Source organism: Motacilla alba, chromosome 4, assembly GCF_015832195.1.
Source record: "Motacilla alba alba isolate MOTALB_02 chromosome 4, Motacilla_alba_V1.0_pri, whole genome shotgun sequence".
NCBI lineage: Eukaryota > Metazoa > Chordata > Aves > Passeriformes > Motacillidae > Motacilla > Motacilla alba.
The window spans coordinates 23,321,663-23,339,059 of NC_052019.1; the positions used below are offsets into that span (position 1 = coordinate 23,321,663).

General features: G+C 43.6%; 1 protein-coding gene across 5 annotated transcripts in view; it reads left to right on the forward strand.

Annotated features, from left to right (window-relative positions):
• Positions 1 to 13,100: 13,100 nt before the first annotated feature.
• The window catches only part of LIMCH1 (LIM and calponin homology domains 1), a 174,474-nt gene continuing 170,177 nt past the window's right edge, over positions 13,101 to 17,397 (forward strand). The window contains exon 1 of one of the 5 annotated variants that reach the window (XM_038136554.1): positions 13,101 to 13,503. In XM_038136554.1, coding sequence (XP_037992482.1) covers positions 13,408 to 13,503 — 96 coding nt within the window. In that variant the 5' untranslated portion in view covers positions 13,101 to 13,407. The remainder of the gene's footprint in view (positions 13,504 to 17,397) is intronic. The other 4 variants (XM_038136553.1, XM_038136555.1, XM_038136557.1 and 1 more) reach the window with 4 other exon arrangements.

Sequence of the window (17,397 nt, forward strand, 5' to 3'; positions counted from 1 at the left end):
TATGTCCTTCAGAATCAGGATTTGAATGAAGCAAGTTCAGGCAAGAAGACAGTAAAAAGTAACTGGAGTTAAACATTCCTTTCATTTAGCTTAAGGAGAGTTCATCCAGTTCCTTCAGGGTCATAAACCAAGCTCCTAAGCCAGCTGGAGTTGGTGGCAAAGCACTCAGGGATGGCACATTGTACTGCTTACATCCTGAGTCTTCTTTTACTCACCTAACACAAAACTACAGACCCATAAGAGGCAAGAAAACCATTATAGTCCAAAGCAATGGGGATGCTCACTGACCAGCCACAGTACAAATACAGGACAAATAAAGGACAAGTGTTAGAAAGAGGAGGGGGGCTGGGTGGTCAGACCAAGTGACCAGAGTCTTACATTCAACACCCTGCTCTGCCACCACTGTTCTTGAGCAAACTGCACAAGCAAAGCCCTGCTCCCACACATTTTGTCACTCAAGGAAATCTCAGCCTTCAGTTAGGCAGCATGATCCTCTACAAAACCAATGGGAAGAACAAAGGGCTTATGGCTGAGGAGCACAGAGCTGTAAACCTACAGAGCAGGGTGTTGCGTAAACCAGTTGATGGGAATACTGAGTCTAGAGAGAATTTTTCCCCAAAAGGACATAAACACATTGTGATGACGAGAAGGAGATATTTATCCCTGCTTAATACTCTTACAGTGAATAATCTCCTACTGTTAGATGTCCTTTTGAATGGAAGAAAGAGACATGACAGGCTGTCCTGTGTAATGTCACTTCTCTGGCTAGGTGTCTTCTGCTTTGCTGCCAAAACATACACTGAATCACTCTATGTTTAACTAAATTTAACTGCTATCTGGCCCATTATGATGAATGGTTCTCTCTTCCTGCAGTGGTCCCCCATTTGAAAGCAATGAATAGTCACTGGAATGGGGATTTGACTCAGACTCTTTCACACCCGTTTCTCACTTCTTACCATGAAGGCAAAATCTTGACATCTCTCCTTGCCTTAATGTATATCCAGTTTCTTTATGCAAAATGTATTTTAGGGATCTGTACAATTTGTTGTACGAGGTAATAGTCTGCTGGTGGTATACAGCTCCTAAAACACAGAAGCATCAGAAGCATCAGATGAAAAAAAACCAGGAAGCTGGAGGCAGACCCCTGATCTCCCATCAGAGCCTTTCCCACTAGGTGATAACAGATGTGCACTCTGAGAATTACAAGACTTTAGTCAATTCTGTTCTGTGCAAAGCCTCACCTAAGTACTTTACTAGCCTACTCACTTGGCAAGAAGAAGGCTGAGTTTAAGAGTGCCCTGACCCTTAACTCAGATCACCAAGCAATTCTGTGTTACCAGGAGATGGAGACCCTCTAGAAAAAAATAAATGCAAAACAGTGACAACACTGTAGAAAAATATGGCCTAAGGGCAGGAAAGCCGAATTAGACAGAAAAGCTGAACAAGTTTTCTGAGGATTTTAGTAGTGCCTAAAGACTGAGAGCAGTGCTCAGAGTTACCTGTTGGATTTAATGTTTAGTCCCAGCTGATGGTTAAAGCAGTGCCCTGGTTGCTGAAGGTACAAAATAAGGTTGTTGAAGGAAGCCAGACCTCAGTTTGCGGCTGATGCTGTGTTCTTTCTATAGATGGCGCTGGAACTTACCGAATGCTTTGTTTCCCTGCCCAAATTTTTTTCTGACGCTGTCAGCATTATGCCATCTCAAAAAGCACACTGCGGGTGAAAAAAAATCCCTCAAAACCATCAGTAACACTGAGATGCACCTCAGGTCACGGGTGTGATTTCTACTCTCAAGAGCACTGCAGCATTTTACAGGATCTGATCAAAAAGCATCCTCATTCGGGATCTGTGAATGGTCAGTAACATGAACTTGGGGTAGAATGTAAAAGGAGACTATACAGTGGTGTTTGACAGATTTTTCTTCAGTGAATTTCTTCAATTGCTTTTGCAGCCACATAAACTTTAAACATCCATAGCAAATCAGATGGTCCTGGTTGAAACATAACTTCTGAATTTTTCCAGAGCAAACACATAAATTCAAATGCATTGTAAGACATTTGAAGGAATTTATGTGGAAATTATTATCATTAGGAGTGGGAACTAACTAAAAACAGCTGCTCACACATGACAAGTTATATATGATTCCCTCCATTATCTTTCTCTTTGCACATAACAGCTTCTGTCCCAACACTGCCCTGAATAAATGGCACTGTCAGCATCCTTAGTGCTCATTGGTAGTTTAGCAAACATCATTGTCAATAAAACCAGGTCAAATACACCAACTCAATAAACTCTGTTTGTAACCACAGAACATTTCTAAAAATAACATTGAATGAAAACAACCTCTATAGAAAAATTTGTTCATCAAATTTACAGGAGTATCAACAAATTACCTCGATTCAGAGTCAAAACACTTTATGAAATCCACAGGGACAGCCCAGCAGCCTGGCTTTTCCTCAGGATGTGGAGCTCACATTACAGCAAAATGGCCTTTTTAAGTGTTACAACTTTAGAGCTACTGTAGCCCCAACAACCGCCGCAGCACTGAAAGCAAAATAACAAGTAGTGACACATTCACACCAATCACTTTTAAACTCTAATAAAATAAATATTTCTGCATAACTCTATCAATCATGGTCCCCAAAAATTTATGTTCCTTTCTCAATAACCTCAATATATATACATACACATACATATATATTATAAAAGCAATATCAAATTGCCTTTTCAATCTCAGATGCAACTTTAGATGCAAATGTAATTTTAGAGTGAATTGTCATTATATAACTTTCTTTCTGACAGTTCTCCTGCTTTTATCACCCAGACTAATAACTTGTAAATATCTATGAAAAAAAATAATATCTTTGTCTTTTGGAAATTTACAGTAGTATTTGTTAAAATTAAATAAATGGATAGTAGAATGTATACAGTAACTGAGCCAGATGTATACAAATGTGAAGAAACATGCCATGGTTGATACCTGATAAGCACAGTGGATTTATCTGGTGGAGAGCAAGAGATTTATTATGTGTTTAAGCATTCATTTCCTTATTTTTGTGCATGTTTTCTGTAAAGGATGTGTTAATTGGGTTACAATCACTGAAACAGGTTTGGAAAGTCAGTCCTAGGTTTCATATTCATTCACTGTGTTATAAACTGAGGATATCTGTTGGTGTAAACATCTCCTTCCATACTGCTGTGCTTCTGCACAGTGTTTCTGTAAGAAGAGATGAATCAGGGGATGGCTTTTTGTATTATCACAAGTTTTAAATGCATAATGATTCAATTAATTCATTTCAATTCAGGCATGGAAGACCAGAGGTTTTAGAGGGAGATAAGAAACTGATCCTGGAAGTTAGGATGTAATCTTCCCACTGCCCAGCCTCCTCTCTGGGATGGGGTTCAGGAACCTCACCTCTCTCTCTTCTGTGGGTCTCACAGTCCCAAGCATTGAAAAATACAAATGTGTTCTGAAAGTCTATGTGCTCTTGCCAAGTTCACAAGGGGAGTGCAGCAGAATTAGTAAAAAACTCCAGAGGTCCAACTTTACCTACAGAAAAGCAGATTATCTGCCTCCCTCACAGCTCCTTACCTGCCCCAGGGATGGAGTTTCTTCGCAGTGTAGTCCTTGCTCCTGGAGGCCCCAGCACTTCCAAGTCCTCACAAAATAAGAGCCATCACAGTCTTTGCAACGAAGCAGCCCTAAGAAGTGGCAGGTTTAATGGAGCATATGTACAGCTCTTCCTCTTCTCCACAGCACCTCCAGCATGTGATTATGCACACTATGATGGCCTCCAGCTGCCTTCTTCTATTACGCCAATTTCAGTTCTCTGTACTCAAAATTTTGCACAGCATTTCAGAAGCTGGAGAAATTAACTGCTGTAGAAAGTAGAAGGGAAGACTATAGCCACCTGATGGTGCTGGGACATACCACAGATTGACATAATACATGCCTTGAAGAACCATTGTTCCTCTAAGATGTCATACAATCCACACATGAGAGTCCATTTTCCTTGCAGATGTGTCTTCCTCCTCTAGGTTTAGATCATGAAAACTTGAGTGCTGTGTTGACACCAGCCACCTCAAAGTAGAAATAGCTTCATGTTACAAGAGCTCCCACAGCTCATAGCCCAGTCCCTGTGTACGGCTGGAAAATCTTCCACTCTGTGGAACCACTTGCATGACTTCCCTTACACACAGGGATGAAGATCCCACAGGTCTTGATGGTCAACAAGGTTTGAGTCTTTATTCCTGACAGGCTCGTGATTTCCCAGTTTCACTGAGGCATGTAAATGCTGACCAGCCTCACAAGGTGCTCCAGAGGCTGATTATCTCTTCCTGCACAACAATCTTTGCTACACTGTGGTTGCAGAGGGGCTTATAAAGAGAAACATATACACTGAAGTTTGATTGAAAAGTCTGGAAGTAGTTCACAGACACAAATTTGGCATATTCTAATTCAGCACAGAAACCTGATTCAAGCACTAATTCTCAGAAAAACATCACCTTACATGCTGTCTGAAGTTAACTGAAGGCCCCTCGTCCCTTAGAAAACCTTGATTCTGAAGTCTGCCAAATGATTAATCACTCAAGTGTTCCCTGTGCTGTCTGACCTGAACTTTCAGCCATGACTTCCAAAATGTTTCCTTATCTGCAACACTCCAGTCACTTAGGGATACACCCTCATTTTGACCTTCTGCTCACCTACTAGCATGCTATGCAAACATGGGGTCACCAGTGTCCTAGGACTGGAATTCTGTAGTTGGAGGGTACTTAGGGGCTTGACCCCATTCATTTCTGAGATTTGGGCATCCAACCCCTTTTAACTTCTTATCAAAATCCCTGACCAGTTTTCTGGATGTGGTTCATCAACACAGTCACAGACCACAGAATATTCTGAGTTGAAAGGGACCCACAAGGAGCATCAAGTCCAACCCTGAAGTGAATGGACCAGTGAGGATACATACAATGAGTACTGTATTTCAAGAAGAAAAAATGCTCAGTAAGTATGGCCCTTTCAAAATGCAATGATTAATGAAAAAATGTATATTGGATCTGCCACAACTATGACAGTTCTGCAATCTGTGGATTGTCTGTCCTTTCTTCTGGCTAGATCAGGAGCTCCTGTGATAGACACTCCCACTAGGAGCCAAAAAGTGCCTGAGAATAAGAGTCAACAGGTATCAGCAACCATTTCAGCAATGTTGATTATCAGAAAGTATTTTCTGTTCCCTTGAGTGATCATTTGAGATTTTCATGACCTTTGGGCTTCTTGTGAAGGCCTATAGAAGAGCACTGGGGTGTCCAAACTTGGGAAAGACTTCAGGCCCTTTTCCTGGCCAGACAGAAAGACATAATTACAGAAGTAATAATAAAAGAAAGTTATGAAAATTACTTTAAAGGAATTTTTAGCTGGTATGTGTGTTTACATGGTGAAATTATCTCATAGCTCACAGTAGTAATTTAGGCAGGGTTACAAATTATACTTCATCCTTTGAAATGATGTGTAGAACAAAACAAATAAAACATAAGAAAGGAAACATAATAGAGTTTAGAGAGATGGCTGATTTTGACGCCCTGACTCTTATGAATATGTGACCATCCATGTCTCTGATGGCACAACAAATGCCATCTGTCCCAGAAATGGTACCTGTGGTACAAAAGCACCTCCACAGGCTTTGATGAGTGTCTTGTTCTGCAAGAATTGTCATGACAGAGGAGATCACTGAGCAAGGGAACCTACTTACAGAGAAAAAACTCACCTATACCCTACACTGCACTGCTTTTTCTTGCTCCTAGCTGACCATGAGCCTCTGCTAAATTCTGTCCTTTAAATGTTCTATTAAAGGAGAAAAAACCCACCCCTAATATTCTTGTGTCATGGAACTAAATAAGACTATTGGTAAATAAGATATATTGTTGTCCTACTGCATGGAGGCGTGTCTTTTTTTTTGCTATTTTTGTTTTCTGATCCTACTTCTCTTTCTCCTTTCCATTTTCCACTTTTGTTTGCCTATTTCTTTATCCTGAGTAAATGAATATTCCAAATTTCTGTGAACCAGCTTAACTCCAAACAAATTTGGATAAAGACCAGTGTTAATTTCAGGTACAGGTTTTCCCTTTTGATCTTCTCCACAGGAATATTTACTAAGAAAAGGAGAGGGAAGATATTATTCACCAGTTCTTTCTGGACAAGGCAATTCACTGCCAAAATTAAAGACTGAATGTGATGTGGATTTTTCCACATTTCTCAAACTTTCACAAGCAGCTACCTAGCAAATAGATGTTCTAACATCAGTGAGAGGGGGGTTTGATATTCTTTTTGCACATTTGATAAAAATAATGTGGTTTGGTGAACTATATGTTTATGCCACTGCTACACAAAATTTATTATATACCAACGAAATGAATATAAAACCCCAAGAATTTCCATTGAAGGCTAGGACTTGGTTTTCAAATCACCTTTTTTTCCACATACAGTTTTTGGTTTTTATCCTGTTTTTCACCAGTTTGGAAAAGTTTCTGACTGCATTCTTTACACGCTGTCTCATACAGGACACCCCCTCCCTTCCCCCAAATACCACAACTCTGTAGCACTCATTTGAAGCCACAGCTTGCCACAGAGGTTTGTAGACCCCTAAACCACCTGCTCTGGCTCCTTGTCTTTCCTTGTCTGACTGAGCCTGGTCAGACTCAGCTGCACTTAAGGAACCTGAAGCTGGCATGCGCTCTCTGAGCAGGTTAGCTGACTTAAAAGACCCCTTTCCTTGGTGGTGGCACTATGAAAGATGTGTTGAGGAACATCTCTCTGAGGGTACTAAAACACCTCTAAGCACATTCCTCACTGAGAAAAAATTTAGTAGCTCCATGGCCTTGCCAATTTACTCTGGATGGTAAAAGGGAGTAGGTAATATGTATACTGGGTGTATAGCAGCAGGGGAAGATGCTGCATTCAAATGAACAGAGTGCAAAAACAGCTGGAAGGGTATTGCAGATACATCCTGGAAGTGGAGAGTCCTGCTATGGACCAGACTGTGTTTGGAAGAGCACCCCCACTTCCACTTCCAGTTTTGAACGAAGTAGATTTTAATAAAGTAGCTGAAAAGCAGTCAAAATTGAAAGACTACTGGAGGAGAAATACTGTTTTGAGCTTCTGTGCCACTTTCAGCTCAGCAGAGAAGTGAAGGCTGTTTGTTGTCTTTGCATTAAAGAAACAGGATGTCATATTGGCAGGTACACAAACCTATGAGCATCCGCTCCCCACCAATGCACTTTTGTTTTAATGGGCTAAAAAGATCTTTGATAACAGCTGGTGAAAGACCCATTGTCCTGCCACATCCTTTTCCAGGCTTGACCTGTCAAGAGGTTAGAGCTATGCAGCTCTGGGAGCAGAGAGCAGGGTGGAAGAGACACACATTCCTTCAGAGTACCCTTTCAGATGCTGGTCTGGGCATATGGACATTTTCCTCTTGTATTCTGGCATACATTTTATGAGAGGCTCTGGAAAGAACATATATGGATCTGGACCTTGTGATGCTTGGTAGCTATGAATGCAGAATGAAAGGATACTCTGATGAGTTCAATGGTTCTGTGCTCGGATTTATTCTTCCCTTTACCTTGATACCAATTTATTTCAGATTCCTTCACTTCCTTTTCACCACTCCTCCATCTCTTTTTTTGTATTACTGCTCACTTGTCAACTCAGTTTACGTCTGTTTAACCTTGTTTAACTTGTTATCACTTATTTGTGAGCCTCCTCCTCCTCTCATGGGCCTTCTCTCTCCTTTTCTTTCCCAGTGGTTTTCATGGTTTTTAAGTGTTGGGTTTTCCATCCACCTACTATATATGAGCAAGAGGAAGTGAGAAGTACCTGAGATATGTACCGGAGCTGAAAGACACAAGACTACGGCAAGCTGGGACAAAAGACAGCAGGCTCACAGAGAAAAAAAAAAAAAAAAAAAAAAAAAAAGGCTTGTTAAAGAGGAGGCTGGATATAGGAATTTCCTATACCAGAGGAAAGGCAGGTCTGGATGAGAACAATAAAAAGAAGGAAGGAAATGGTTGTTTGGCTGAGTAGGAGAATCCACCGTGGCTGTGGATGAAAGGAGAAGCTAAGCCAGGCTCTGTGCCATTAGCAGAGCTATCAGCCTGGGATCTGGAGGCCTCCAGGAGAGGTAGAAGCAAATCTCAGAGCCAGAAAGGAAGGCTAGGCAGGAAAACCTTGCAACTAAAGGCACAGCAATATTTAAAACAAAGAGATATTGATCAGGGATTTCTTAGACAGGGAACAGAGAATGGTGAACCCCCTTGAAATTACAGCTTGTAAATTACATTGAATATTTACATGCATTTATGCATGTGAGCTCTCATTTTGAATCACCTGCACTCTGATTCATTAGGCTTATAGCTCATTAAATAACAACACGGTATATCAAATACTGGATTTTCAACAGCTTTAAAGTATAAAAATTTAATTAAATGCAAAGACAGAAAAATAGGAAAACATCAAATCGAGCTCAGCTACCAGATGACAATTGGCTGTACTAGCTTTTAAAAATCTAGATAAAAGTCCAAAATAGAGAAAAACTGCTTCACAAAAGGGCTTCACCCTCTTCCAGGACAGTGTGAGAAGGGATAATCATGCTGTTCTCCCAGGAAAGAGCAAATTCAGATGATTCATCTACTCCTGTAATTCCCAGAATGACATAGAACATCAATGCCAAGCCTGACAATATGTTGCTGAATGAGTGGTACCAGAGAGAAAGTGACAGTGATAGAAGACAGCATGGCCGGGATAAACAAACAGATGCTGCCAGCCAAATGCTGAACACTGCAAATATACCACAGCAGATGCCCTGATTAAATAAAATGTGAAGTCACAACATTTGTCTGAGTGGTTGGAAAAAAATCAACATGCTCTCATGGTCACAGATTTATTAATTTTTCATGAGAATTAAAAATAACTAAAGCTCATTTAAAGAGTAATTTTTCAAAAGTAGGGATTTTCTATGTCTTGCTTCCAAGTGGATATTATGACCAGATTTCTCTCCAAGATAGCTTGCATGTCATGGAGAGTAGAACTGTCTCTGAATCTAGTTTTATCAAAGAGGAGAATTCCAAACTCGTGGTAACCATCTTCTCCACCACCCTCCTCTTCCTTGACAGATGCTGCTTCAAGGGCTTTTCTCATCTGCTCAGTCAGCTCAGCTCTCAACTCACCCTTCCACACAGGACAGGCCATGAAAATGCACAGCCTGCCTTTGTCAGTAAAGGCAGTACAGTCAAATCAGTAAAGTCAGTAAAAAAATCTCCAAATGCTCTCTGGCAGGGTTAATACCTGTTGAGAAGCACTAGTACCAACATCTTTCTGCCAGAGCTGTCCAGCTTCCACAGCAGCACCAGGCAGACATGCTGCTCTTTTCAACAGTGTGAGGCCCATGGCAGTTCAGACACTGCAGCTCTGAAATTATCTGGAAGTGAAATAGAGCTGTGCTGAGTGTGCCTAACCCTGGCTTATGCTTTAGAAAATGAAGGAATTCCAAGCAGAATTTTTACAATAAATATCATACAACCTCAAGTTCTCTGCATGATACTCAGTGATTTCTGAAAGGCACAAAAAAGACAAGCAAACAAAAGAAATGTATAGAAGTCCTTGAGCAAACTTCAGGGAAGATAGTTAGCCAGAACAGTATGCTTGTGATTCAGCTCAGATTTCTCTGAGATCTGGCCCAGGACTGTGCAACATCCCAAAGTACCACCATTATGGTCTGGAGAAAAAAGAAGTACTGCTCAGAGAATTTCAGCCCAGAGTGCCAGATTGTGAAGGAGAGAAGGAGGCAGAAAAGCCCTGATGCCAGCAGGATAACTTCTTTTCCTCAACAGCCATGGGGCCTTGCTGGTTTAAAGTCCCATGGTAAAATCATTTTTTACATTGGTAAAATCTCACAAAGAAAAGATAAATGAGCAAGGTAAAATAGAATAGAAATAAATGATCCTTGGGTGTTTCACTCATTTGTTCTCTGTAAAAGAAATGTTTTTCAAATGGAGGCTACACATGTTGCTTGAAGCATTTGTGATAGGTTGGCTTTGAAGGAAAAGGTTTGTTGTCAGGCTAATACAACCAGAAAGACCAGCAAGAGTACAAAGACGCCATCTAGGAGTAGTTTTGCTGAGAGCTTGGTCTTGAACACCAAACCTGTTCATTGAGGGAGACAGATCATAGTGGCAGAAGCTGTTCAGGACACAGTTTCCTTGGAGCAAGCTGCTCGTTGGTGCCATGGGATAAGATCAGGCCTGCCAGAACAGCAGACAGGCCTTATTAGACCTCTGCTCCTGCTACTCAAGAGGCTTAACAATTTTAGATGCTAGTTGAAGACAAAAATAAACAGGAGAGTTCCTCTTCCCAGCAGAGGAAACTAAACAAGATAGAAGACCAAACCAATTAATATAAGCTGAATATCTAAAACATGTCTTCCTCAAAGCCTCTATTTTTCCATCTGTGTGCAGCAGCAGAAAGATCCCTGGAAACCGGAGAAGACCTTCTTTCTCTGTTTCTGCTTTCTCCTATAACCTCCTATATTATGCATTTTTCTACAGGGACTTTACTTATGCACAGGCACAGTCTGCTTTTGGGAAGGGTAACTGAACCTGGACAATATACGCAATTTGACACTGATACCTGCACCCCCATAGGTTTTCTCCTGTCTAATAAATACAGATATGAGTGAGTTGATAAAGATTGTTGAAATGCTGGTTTGAGTTTTCTTCTGGAAAGGAAAAAAAAGAAGTTAAACTGAAGCACTTGTTTTTAAGTAAGAGCATTTAAAAAACAACGTCAAGGAAAAAATCTCCTATTTTTTTTTGCTGCTGCAATTTCCACCACTAAGTTTCTAGCAATGTTTCTGGTTAGGAGCAACTGAGTGACCTTGGCAAAACCTTGCTAGAGTTTCTAACATTCTAGTTTTCATATTTTGTCTTCTGCAGTTGCCAAGGCTGTTGTTATACAGAAAGGAGAATCACTGAAAAACCTGTGAGTGGTATTCAAGGGGCTTAGAGCAAGCCCTGCAACTCCCCAGGCAGATGGTGATTTAAAAAAAAAAAAAAAAAGAAAGTAAGCTGGGCTGATGCTAGAAGTGTGTTTCCATGGGAACAGGGAGGTACGGATGCTGCCTTGTACTTGACCGAATGAGAAGCTGGTTCAGGATTAGGATTAGAAAAGAAGTGGCCAGATTCCTACTGCCAATCAGAGTTTTTTACACTCCTAAATACATAACAGGGCTCTTTAGAGACTGCACTAGCTCTATATCCATGTGGTGCTGCGAGGATTTAATAAATTTAAAAAGTTGTGTGTGCTTGACTGTAAGCATATAAAGAGAAGTGTTTATCAGAGCACATTTTCCTTTATGATCCATGAAAATTGACTGCATAAATGGGCAATGAATGTCCACCCCTCACTTCTAGACAAGGGCTTACCCCAGCCCAACCCAGCTCTTCTAGTTCTCCAAGAGGTGATGCTGAGATCACCAGACAGGAAAATCATGCATTTGATATTGCACAGTAATAAAAAAAAGAGGTAGGATAATTATTTTAAATTGTTAGTCTTTCACTGCCCCAGGAGAATGAATCTAATTGTTGTCTGATAAACATCAATGTTATTTAAATATTACAAGAATCAGAAAATAGATTGTTAGCATAAGTATTTCAAAATACACTTCTTATTTATCTTTAAATATTTGAGATTAGATTTCCCATTCATCTAGTTTTTGTCTAGTTGCAGTTCTCAGAAAAATCCCTATAAACCTTATATCCTGTTTTTGGGCCCTTTGTTACTCCAGCATATTTGAGGCAATAAACAAAGACCAAAAAAAGGTAGTGAACAATAAAGACAAATTCCTAGAATAGAAACAGAGTTGAATATATTCAGTTTTGTGGTACATTTATATTTTAAGAGTTGGTATTTTTTGTTGACTATGAAAATAAACAAGATTTAAAATCCCAGCTATTGAACTGAGGGGAAATAAGGCCCAAACTAAGGGCATGTCGAAAAGTAGATCCTACAGTTTGCTTCTTGTCAAAACTTGTTGACACCTATCACAAGCTGAAGAGGTGGCCAGCTATGACCCCTTTCAAAAAAACCTTAGTAGTAATGGTTAAAGTTCACACATCTGCATTTCCAGTGCACAGAAACTTTTCTATGCTTTCGTGAATATAAGCAAGTAACTTTTGCTCATGTTTTGAACGCTCGTGAGAGGAGATTTTTAGGATTTGTCTTTTAAAAGGCCTGGTGAAAAAAAACTTCCTTCTGTTTCTAGAAACTTCTATGGTTAACCTTAGGCTAAGAAGCATCTGCTTGATCTAGGACTACTCACACCATGTAAGTTCGGCATGCAAGTCTCTGCAGGACAGAGTTGCATTTCTTCCTCTGCATAAAGACACAAACGGGAAGCATTCACCCATGGCATGCATTTTCAAGCACACCTCGATGCCTGCTCTGCGTCTCCAGGAAGACTAAGACAGTCCAGCCCTGTGCTGACCCTCACGCCTTTTCTCAAGGCCAGTGTCGCCCTGAGCAGCCCGGGGACACGTTCCGCAGTGCCGTCAGAGGCACCTGCCGTGCTCCGCTCCCGCTGCAGAAGCCCCGGCCCTCAGGCAGGTGGGTGAGGGACGGGCGAGCAGCAGCGCGCTTTCCCGCCGCGGATGTGGAGATTCTCGGGTGCCCCGCGATCAATGAGTGAGATGTTTAAGGCAGCAGCCGCAAACAGCAGTTCACCGTGTCCGGCTCCGTGCCCTCCGAGAGCTGAGGGTGGGGGACTGGCTGCCCCCAAAGCAGGGGTAGCCTTGCCCTCGAGTCCCCCCCTCCCCGGGAGCAGCGGGGTGAGGGGAGCGGCTCTTCCCCAAGCAGGGAGCGCCTTGCCATCACCGTCCCCGTCCCCGTCCCCACGCGGGGTGCCCGAGGCCCCCGCCCACCCTCCCCCCGGTGGCAGCGCCGCCCGCGATGCGATGCTCGCGGCGGGGAGGCGGCGGCGCGGGCATTTGCATGGGCTGAAGGCAAAGCGGCTTCGCCCGTCTGTTTTATTTTTAGCTGGCAGCTCAGGACAGCGCAGCGCGGCTCCGCTCCGCCGGCGGGGCGGGCGGGGCGGCAGCCGAGGGAGGACCGAGCCGGCAGGGCGGGCGGACGGACGGGGGCACCGGCGGAGAGAGGTTACCGCAGGCGAGCTGCAGCCAGCCGGGCTGCGGAGCGCCGCCGCCCCCGGCTCCCGCCCCGGCGGCTGCGAGCAGGGAGAGGCAGGGACAGACAGACAGGCAGCGGCCTCCGGCGTCCCCTCGCTGCGGCCGCGGCTCACCCCGGGCTGGCGACTCCGTGCCTGGCTTCTCCCTCGCCGCAGCCGCGGCGCGCCGGGGCCCTGCAGATGGCCAGTCCTGGGCTGGAGCTGGGAGAGGTTCAGCCTCCCGCAGAACCCCCCCAGCCTGAGCTGGCCTTCACCGAGGCTCAGAAATGGATCGAGGTAAGCCCGCGGGATGGCAGGAGTGCGGGAGCCCGGCCCCATCGGGGACGCCCCGCGGGACAACCCGGTGTCCTTCCCTCCCCCCACGGTCGCTGTCCCCCCGGGTAGTGTGGGCGTTTTATTCCACGCTGATCTCTATCCCGGCTTCCCCGCCGCTCTCCCCGGCTTTCCTCGGTGCGGGGAAAGCAGCCGGGGCCGACCGAGCCGCCACTCAGCGCCCGCGCAGGGTGCGCGCCTTTGGATGGGCCCCCGCCCCCCTTCCGTCGCTTCCAAACTTAATCTGTTAATCGCATTTCCCTCCCCGCCCCCGGCGCTGGGATGAACGGGACGGCTGTAAACACGAGCCGGGCAGGTGCGCCGAGCTGCGGAGCGGACGCGGATGCTTCCCCGTCTTCCCGGGGCTCCCGGGGGCTGCGAGGAGCCCCCGCCCCGCCGGGAAGCGTCCGGCCCCGCGCCCCGCCGGCTCCCCGGGCCTCGGGCGGCGGCGGCGGCCGCGCAGGTAGCGCTCCGCAGTGCGCGGAGGGGCGGGCCGTCACCGCTGCGAGGCCGGGGACAGCCCTGCTGCCCCTGTTCCCGTCTCTCGGCCGACCAAGGAGAGATATTTAGCCTGGCTGTTCAAGCAGGACAGAAAAAAATAGATGTGCTTGATGTTTGCTCGCGCCGTAAAACGGAAAGATGGGCAGGTGGTGGGTCAAATTTAATAGTTAAATATTTTGGCATGTGCCAATAGAGACGCTGAAAATAGCTCTCCATCTGATTTCCGGTACAGAACATGCGTGGAGGTGGCATAAACCCAGACACCACGGTAGCTGCTCCCTTCAGCTGTGGGCTTTGAATTTAATCTGCAGCTTTTAGAAAGCCTCAGTGGATTCTCTTTCCTGAACGTGACTAGGCAAAAGGTTGTGAAAATCGTTGTGACTTTAAGATTCTGTGAAGCCCTGTGAATTTTAGACTGTGATGTTTTAGTCCAGCATCAATTGGAAAAGTAATGCTATGTCAGTCATCAGGGAATTGGCCCTGACATGATGGGAATCTGGCTGGTGTAGGACCAGAGGCAGAGGAACCATGATGAATGTGAAAAGAAGGGCTTTTGTGCCAAGGAAAGGTGACCATGCAGCTTGGGAAAGTGAAGTGCACATAAACACCATTTGTCTTGGGAAGATGAATACAGCAGTTTTTCTATAGCCTTCTTTATGACAGAGGACCAAGGGAGAGAGACACGTGACTCCATCATACATATGGTATAAAAATACCTTGTGACCATGAGTGCTGCTGACTCCTAATGAAGCCAAGAACTCAATGGTGAAACAGTTCTCTGTAGATAACAAAGCTGTCATCAGCCACTCCAGGCACTATAATAATTAAGGGACTATAAGTCTTCCTGTATTAGAACAGAACCTTGTGGGTGAAGCAGAAACTTCTCTCTTGGGCAGTTTATTCCACAGTTCACTGTGGCAGGAGATCTCATGCCTGTTTCTTGAGCTACACAGGCCCTGGTGAGCAGAGCAGGAGAGCTCTTTAAGTTCTTTTCCTCCATGCAAGTCCCAAAGTTCAATATGTACAGGGGAAGCCATCAATAACTTCTTGTGCTTCCTCCAAATTTTAAAGCATCAACTGCTTGATGCCTGAATGACAGAACTGTAATGTACTGTTAATTTTGCAACAGTCCCCTTGCCTGAGGGGAATGTGTCAGGAGCCTGGAGCATTGCCACAGCTGTGGTGTGAGAGGGAAGCATCTGCCTTTCCAGCAATGCCCAGAGTTGATGATCTGACTAGGAGAAAGGAGGAAGAACTGCCACTGAAGCCAATGTGGCTTAATTTGCCTAACACATAGTATTTTCCTTTTAATCCCAGTTTGGCTTAAGCTCTGGAGCATCAGGGTTATTACCTCTTCCAAAAATCTGGTCAGCATTCACCCTTCTAAATCTGGATGATTTGAACTGATTGAATTATGTAGAACTTGATATGCTAGTGCAAGTTATTGAAAAGCAATGTCAGTCTTAAAAAGAAATAAAATAAAAAATAGGAAATGGTAAGGTATCAACATTCCGTGTGCCAAGTCCTATCAATTTCCATGAAAAGCAGAAATGGGGGTCATGCTGTGTCTGGCTACTAAGTCCATCTGCTTCAGCTGGCTCTGTACTTGTCTCTCACCAGTTTATTCTCTGGCCTAGAGATTTTAGGAAATGTCCAGCGTGTTGTGTCTTCCAACTCCCCTCTGACCATTTAAAATTAAATCTCTCTCAAATGAAAAAAAAAGAAATTGTAATGATTGCAAGGAGAGCTATTGAACCCGTAGTATGGAGCAGACAAGCTAGTGAGAATGCTAGCAGTGTATGACAGCTTAAAATCTGTCTTAGGCTGTAAAATAGTGCCATGCAAGGAAATTAAAGTAGAAATGGACAGATTGAAAACTCTCTCATCTTTCTGTGCATTTTTATTTCTAACGATTGTGTGACTTGTTTGATTCTCATCTGGTTTAAATCCTCCTGCGAGTGCTGTCACTATTGTTGTAGGGCTGCAGAAATCCACCCCATGCTCTGCCGTATATTTCTCCTGTGGTGGGACTGGAAAGAGAGGCTTCTCCTCTTCTTGCAGATGGACAGCTAAGACATTAAGTTATTAGTGTTTAGATCTGCGAGGATCAAGGAACTTCCATTCCACTCCTCCAGAGGTCTTAGGGGTCTTGGTTTTACTCCTTGGGTCTGTCACCTTTCACCAGAGATGGTCTTCTGGGTGCCAGAAGCCTTCCTTTTTCTCTGCCAGCATTACTTTAATCTGGATGCTGCAGTGCAGGGTGGTCTAAATTAGACTGAAGTTTTGGTGGATACCTTTGGGTAGGAAACCAGAGTTCAGGCTTGCTTAATTTTGCATAAATACCAACAAGGTTCATCCCCCTTGTAACAGCAAACTAGTCTATTATTTTAGTTTAGCTTGGCATGTACTGCTTAAGTGAAGAATGCCCTCTTAATGATAAAATGCACCTTATTAGTAGCACTCAGAGGAATTAAAATAAAAGCACTGAATGAAAAATCCTGTGAGAGAGCTACATCAGTCTGCATTATTAAAGGTGTGGTATCTCATTTCAATTAATGCGTCTCAGTTTCACTGAAAGAATATATCAACCTTGTAAAGCCTAGTGGCATACTATAGCAAAATAACGAATCTAATTTAACCTAATGGCCTGTAATCTTAAAATATCAAGGTTTTCTGTGTGTCTGTTTAATCTGGAATAGCTGGTGGTTGAAAGAACATCTGTATAAACAGAGTTATTCTTGCTGTAAAGACTCATAGGAGAATAATACGGTAATAAAGTCACATTTAATACTGGTGTAACTCCTAAGGGTATTGTTATCTCCTCATCGTGCCTCCTAGCCTTGCCTCATTAATATGCTCTCTCCTCATTGCGGAGACATGGTTCAATTAGACATGGTTTTTCCATAGATTTGTATTCCTTAGAAACTTTGCTAGCTGATAAGAAGACTTCCTTCATATTTGTATAGCAATAATAAACAGGTCGTGTTTTTCTGTCCATTGTGACCAGTGCTTGACTTTATCATTCCCTTTAGATGTGTGTAAACTAAACCCCATCAGCTTCTAATAATCTGCTACTTTTCCCCTGTATACATTCCCTGTGAGAATTCTTGTGTTATGGAGAAATTTGTCAGCCAGAGAAGTTTGCTGGGTGTTTAGCCTTCTAGCAGAAACACCTCTTAGATTTTTGTGCTTAAAGCAGTGTTTTAAATTGGTAACAGTGGTGCTGCTTCTAGGAGAAGCTGTAGGACCATGTGCATTCCCTAGTGCCTCTGGACGTGCCACAACATACAGCAAAATAGGCAGGCCACTCCTGCACTACCTTCTCTATGGAAGAGTATGAGAGGCATAAATTCAGGG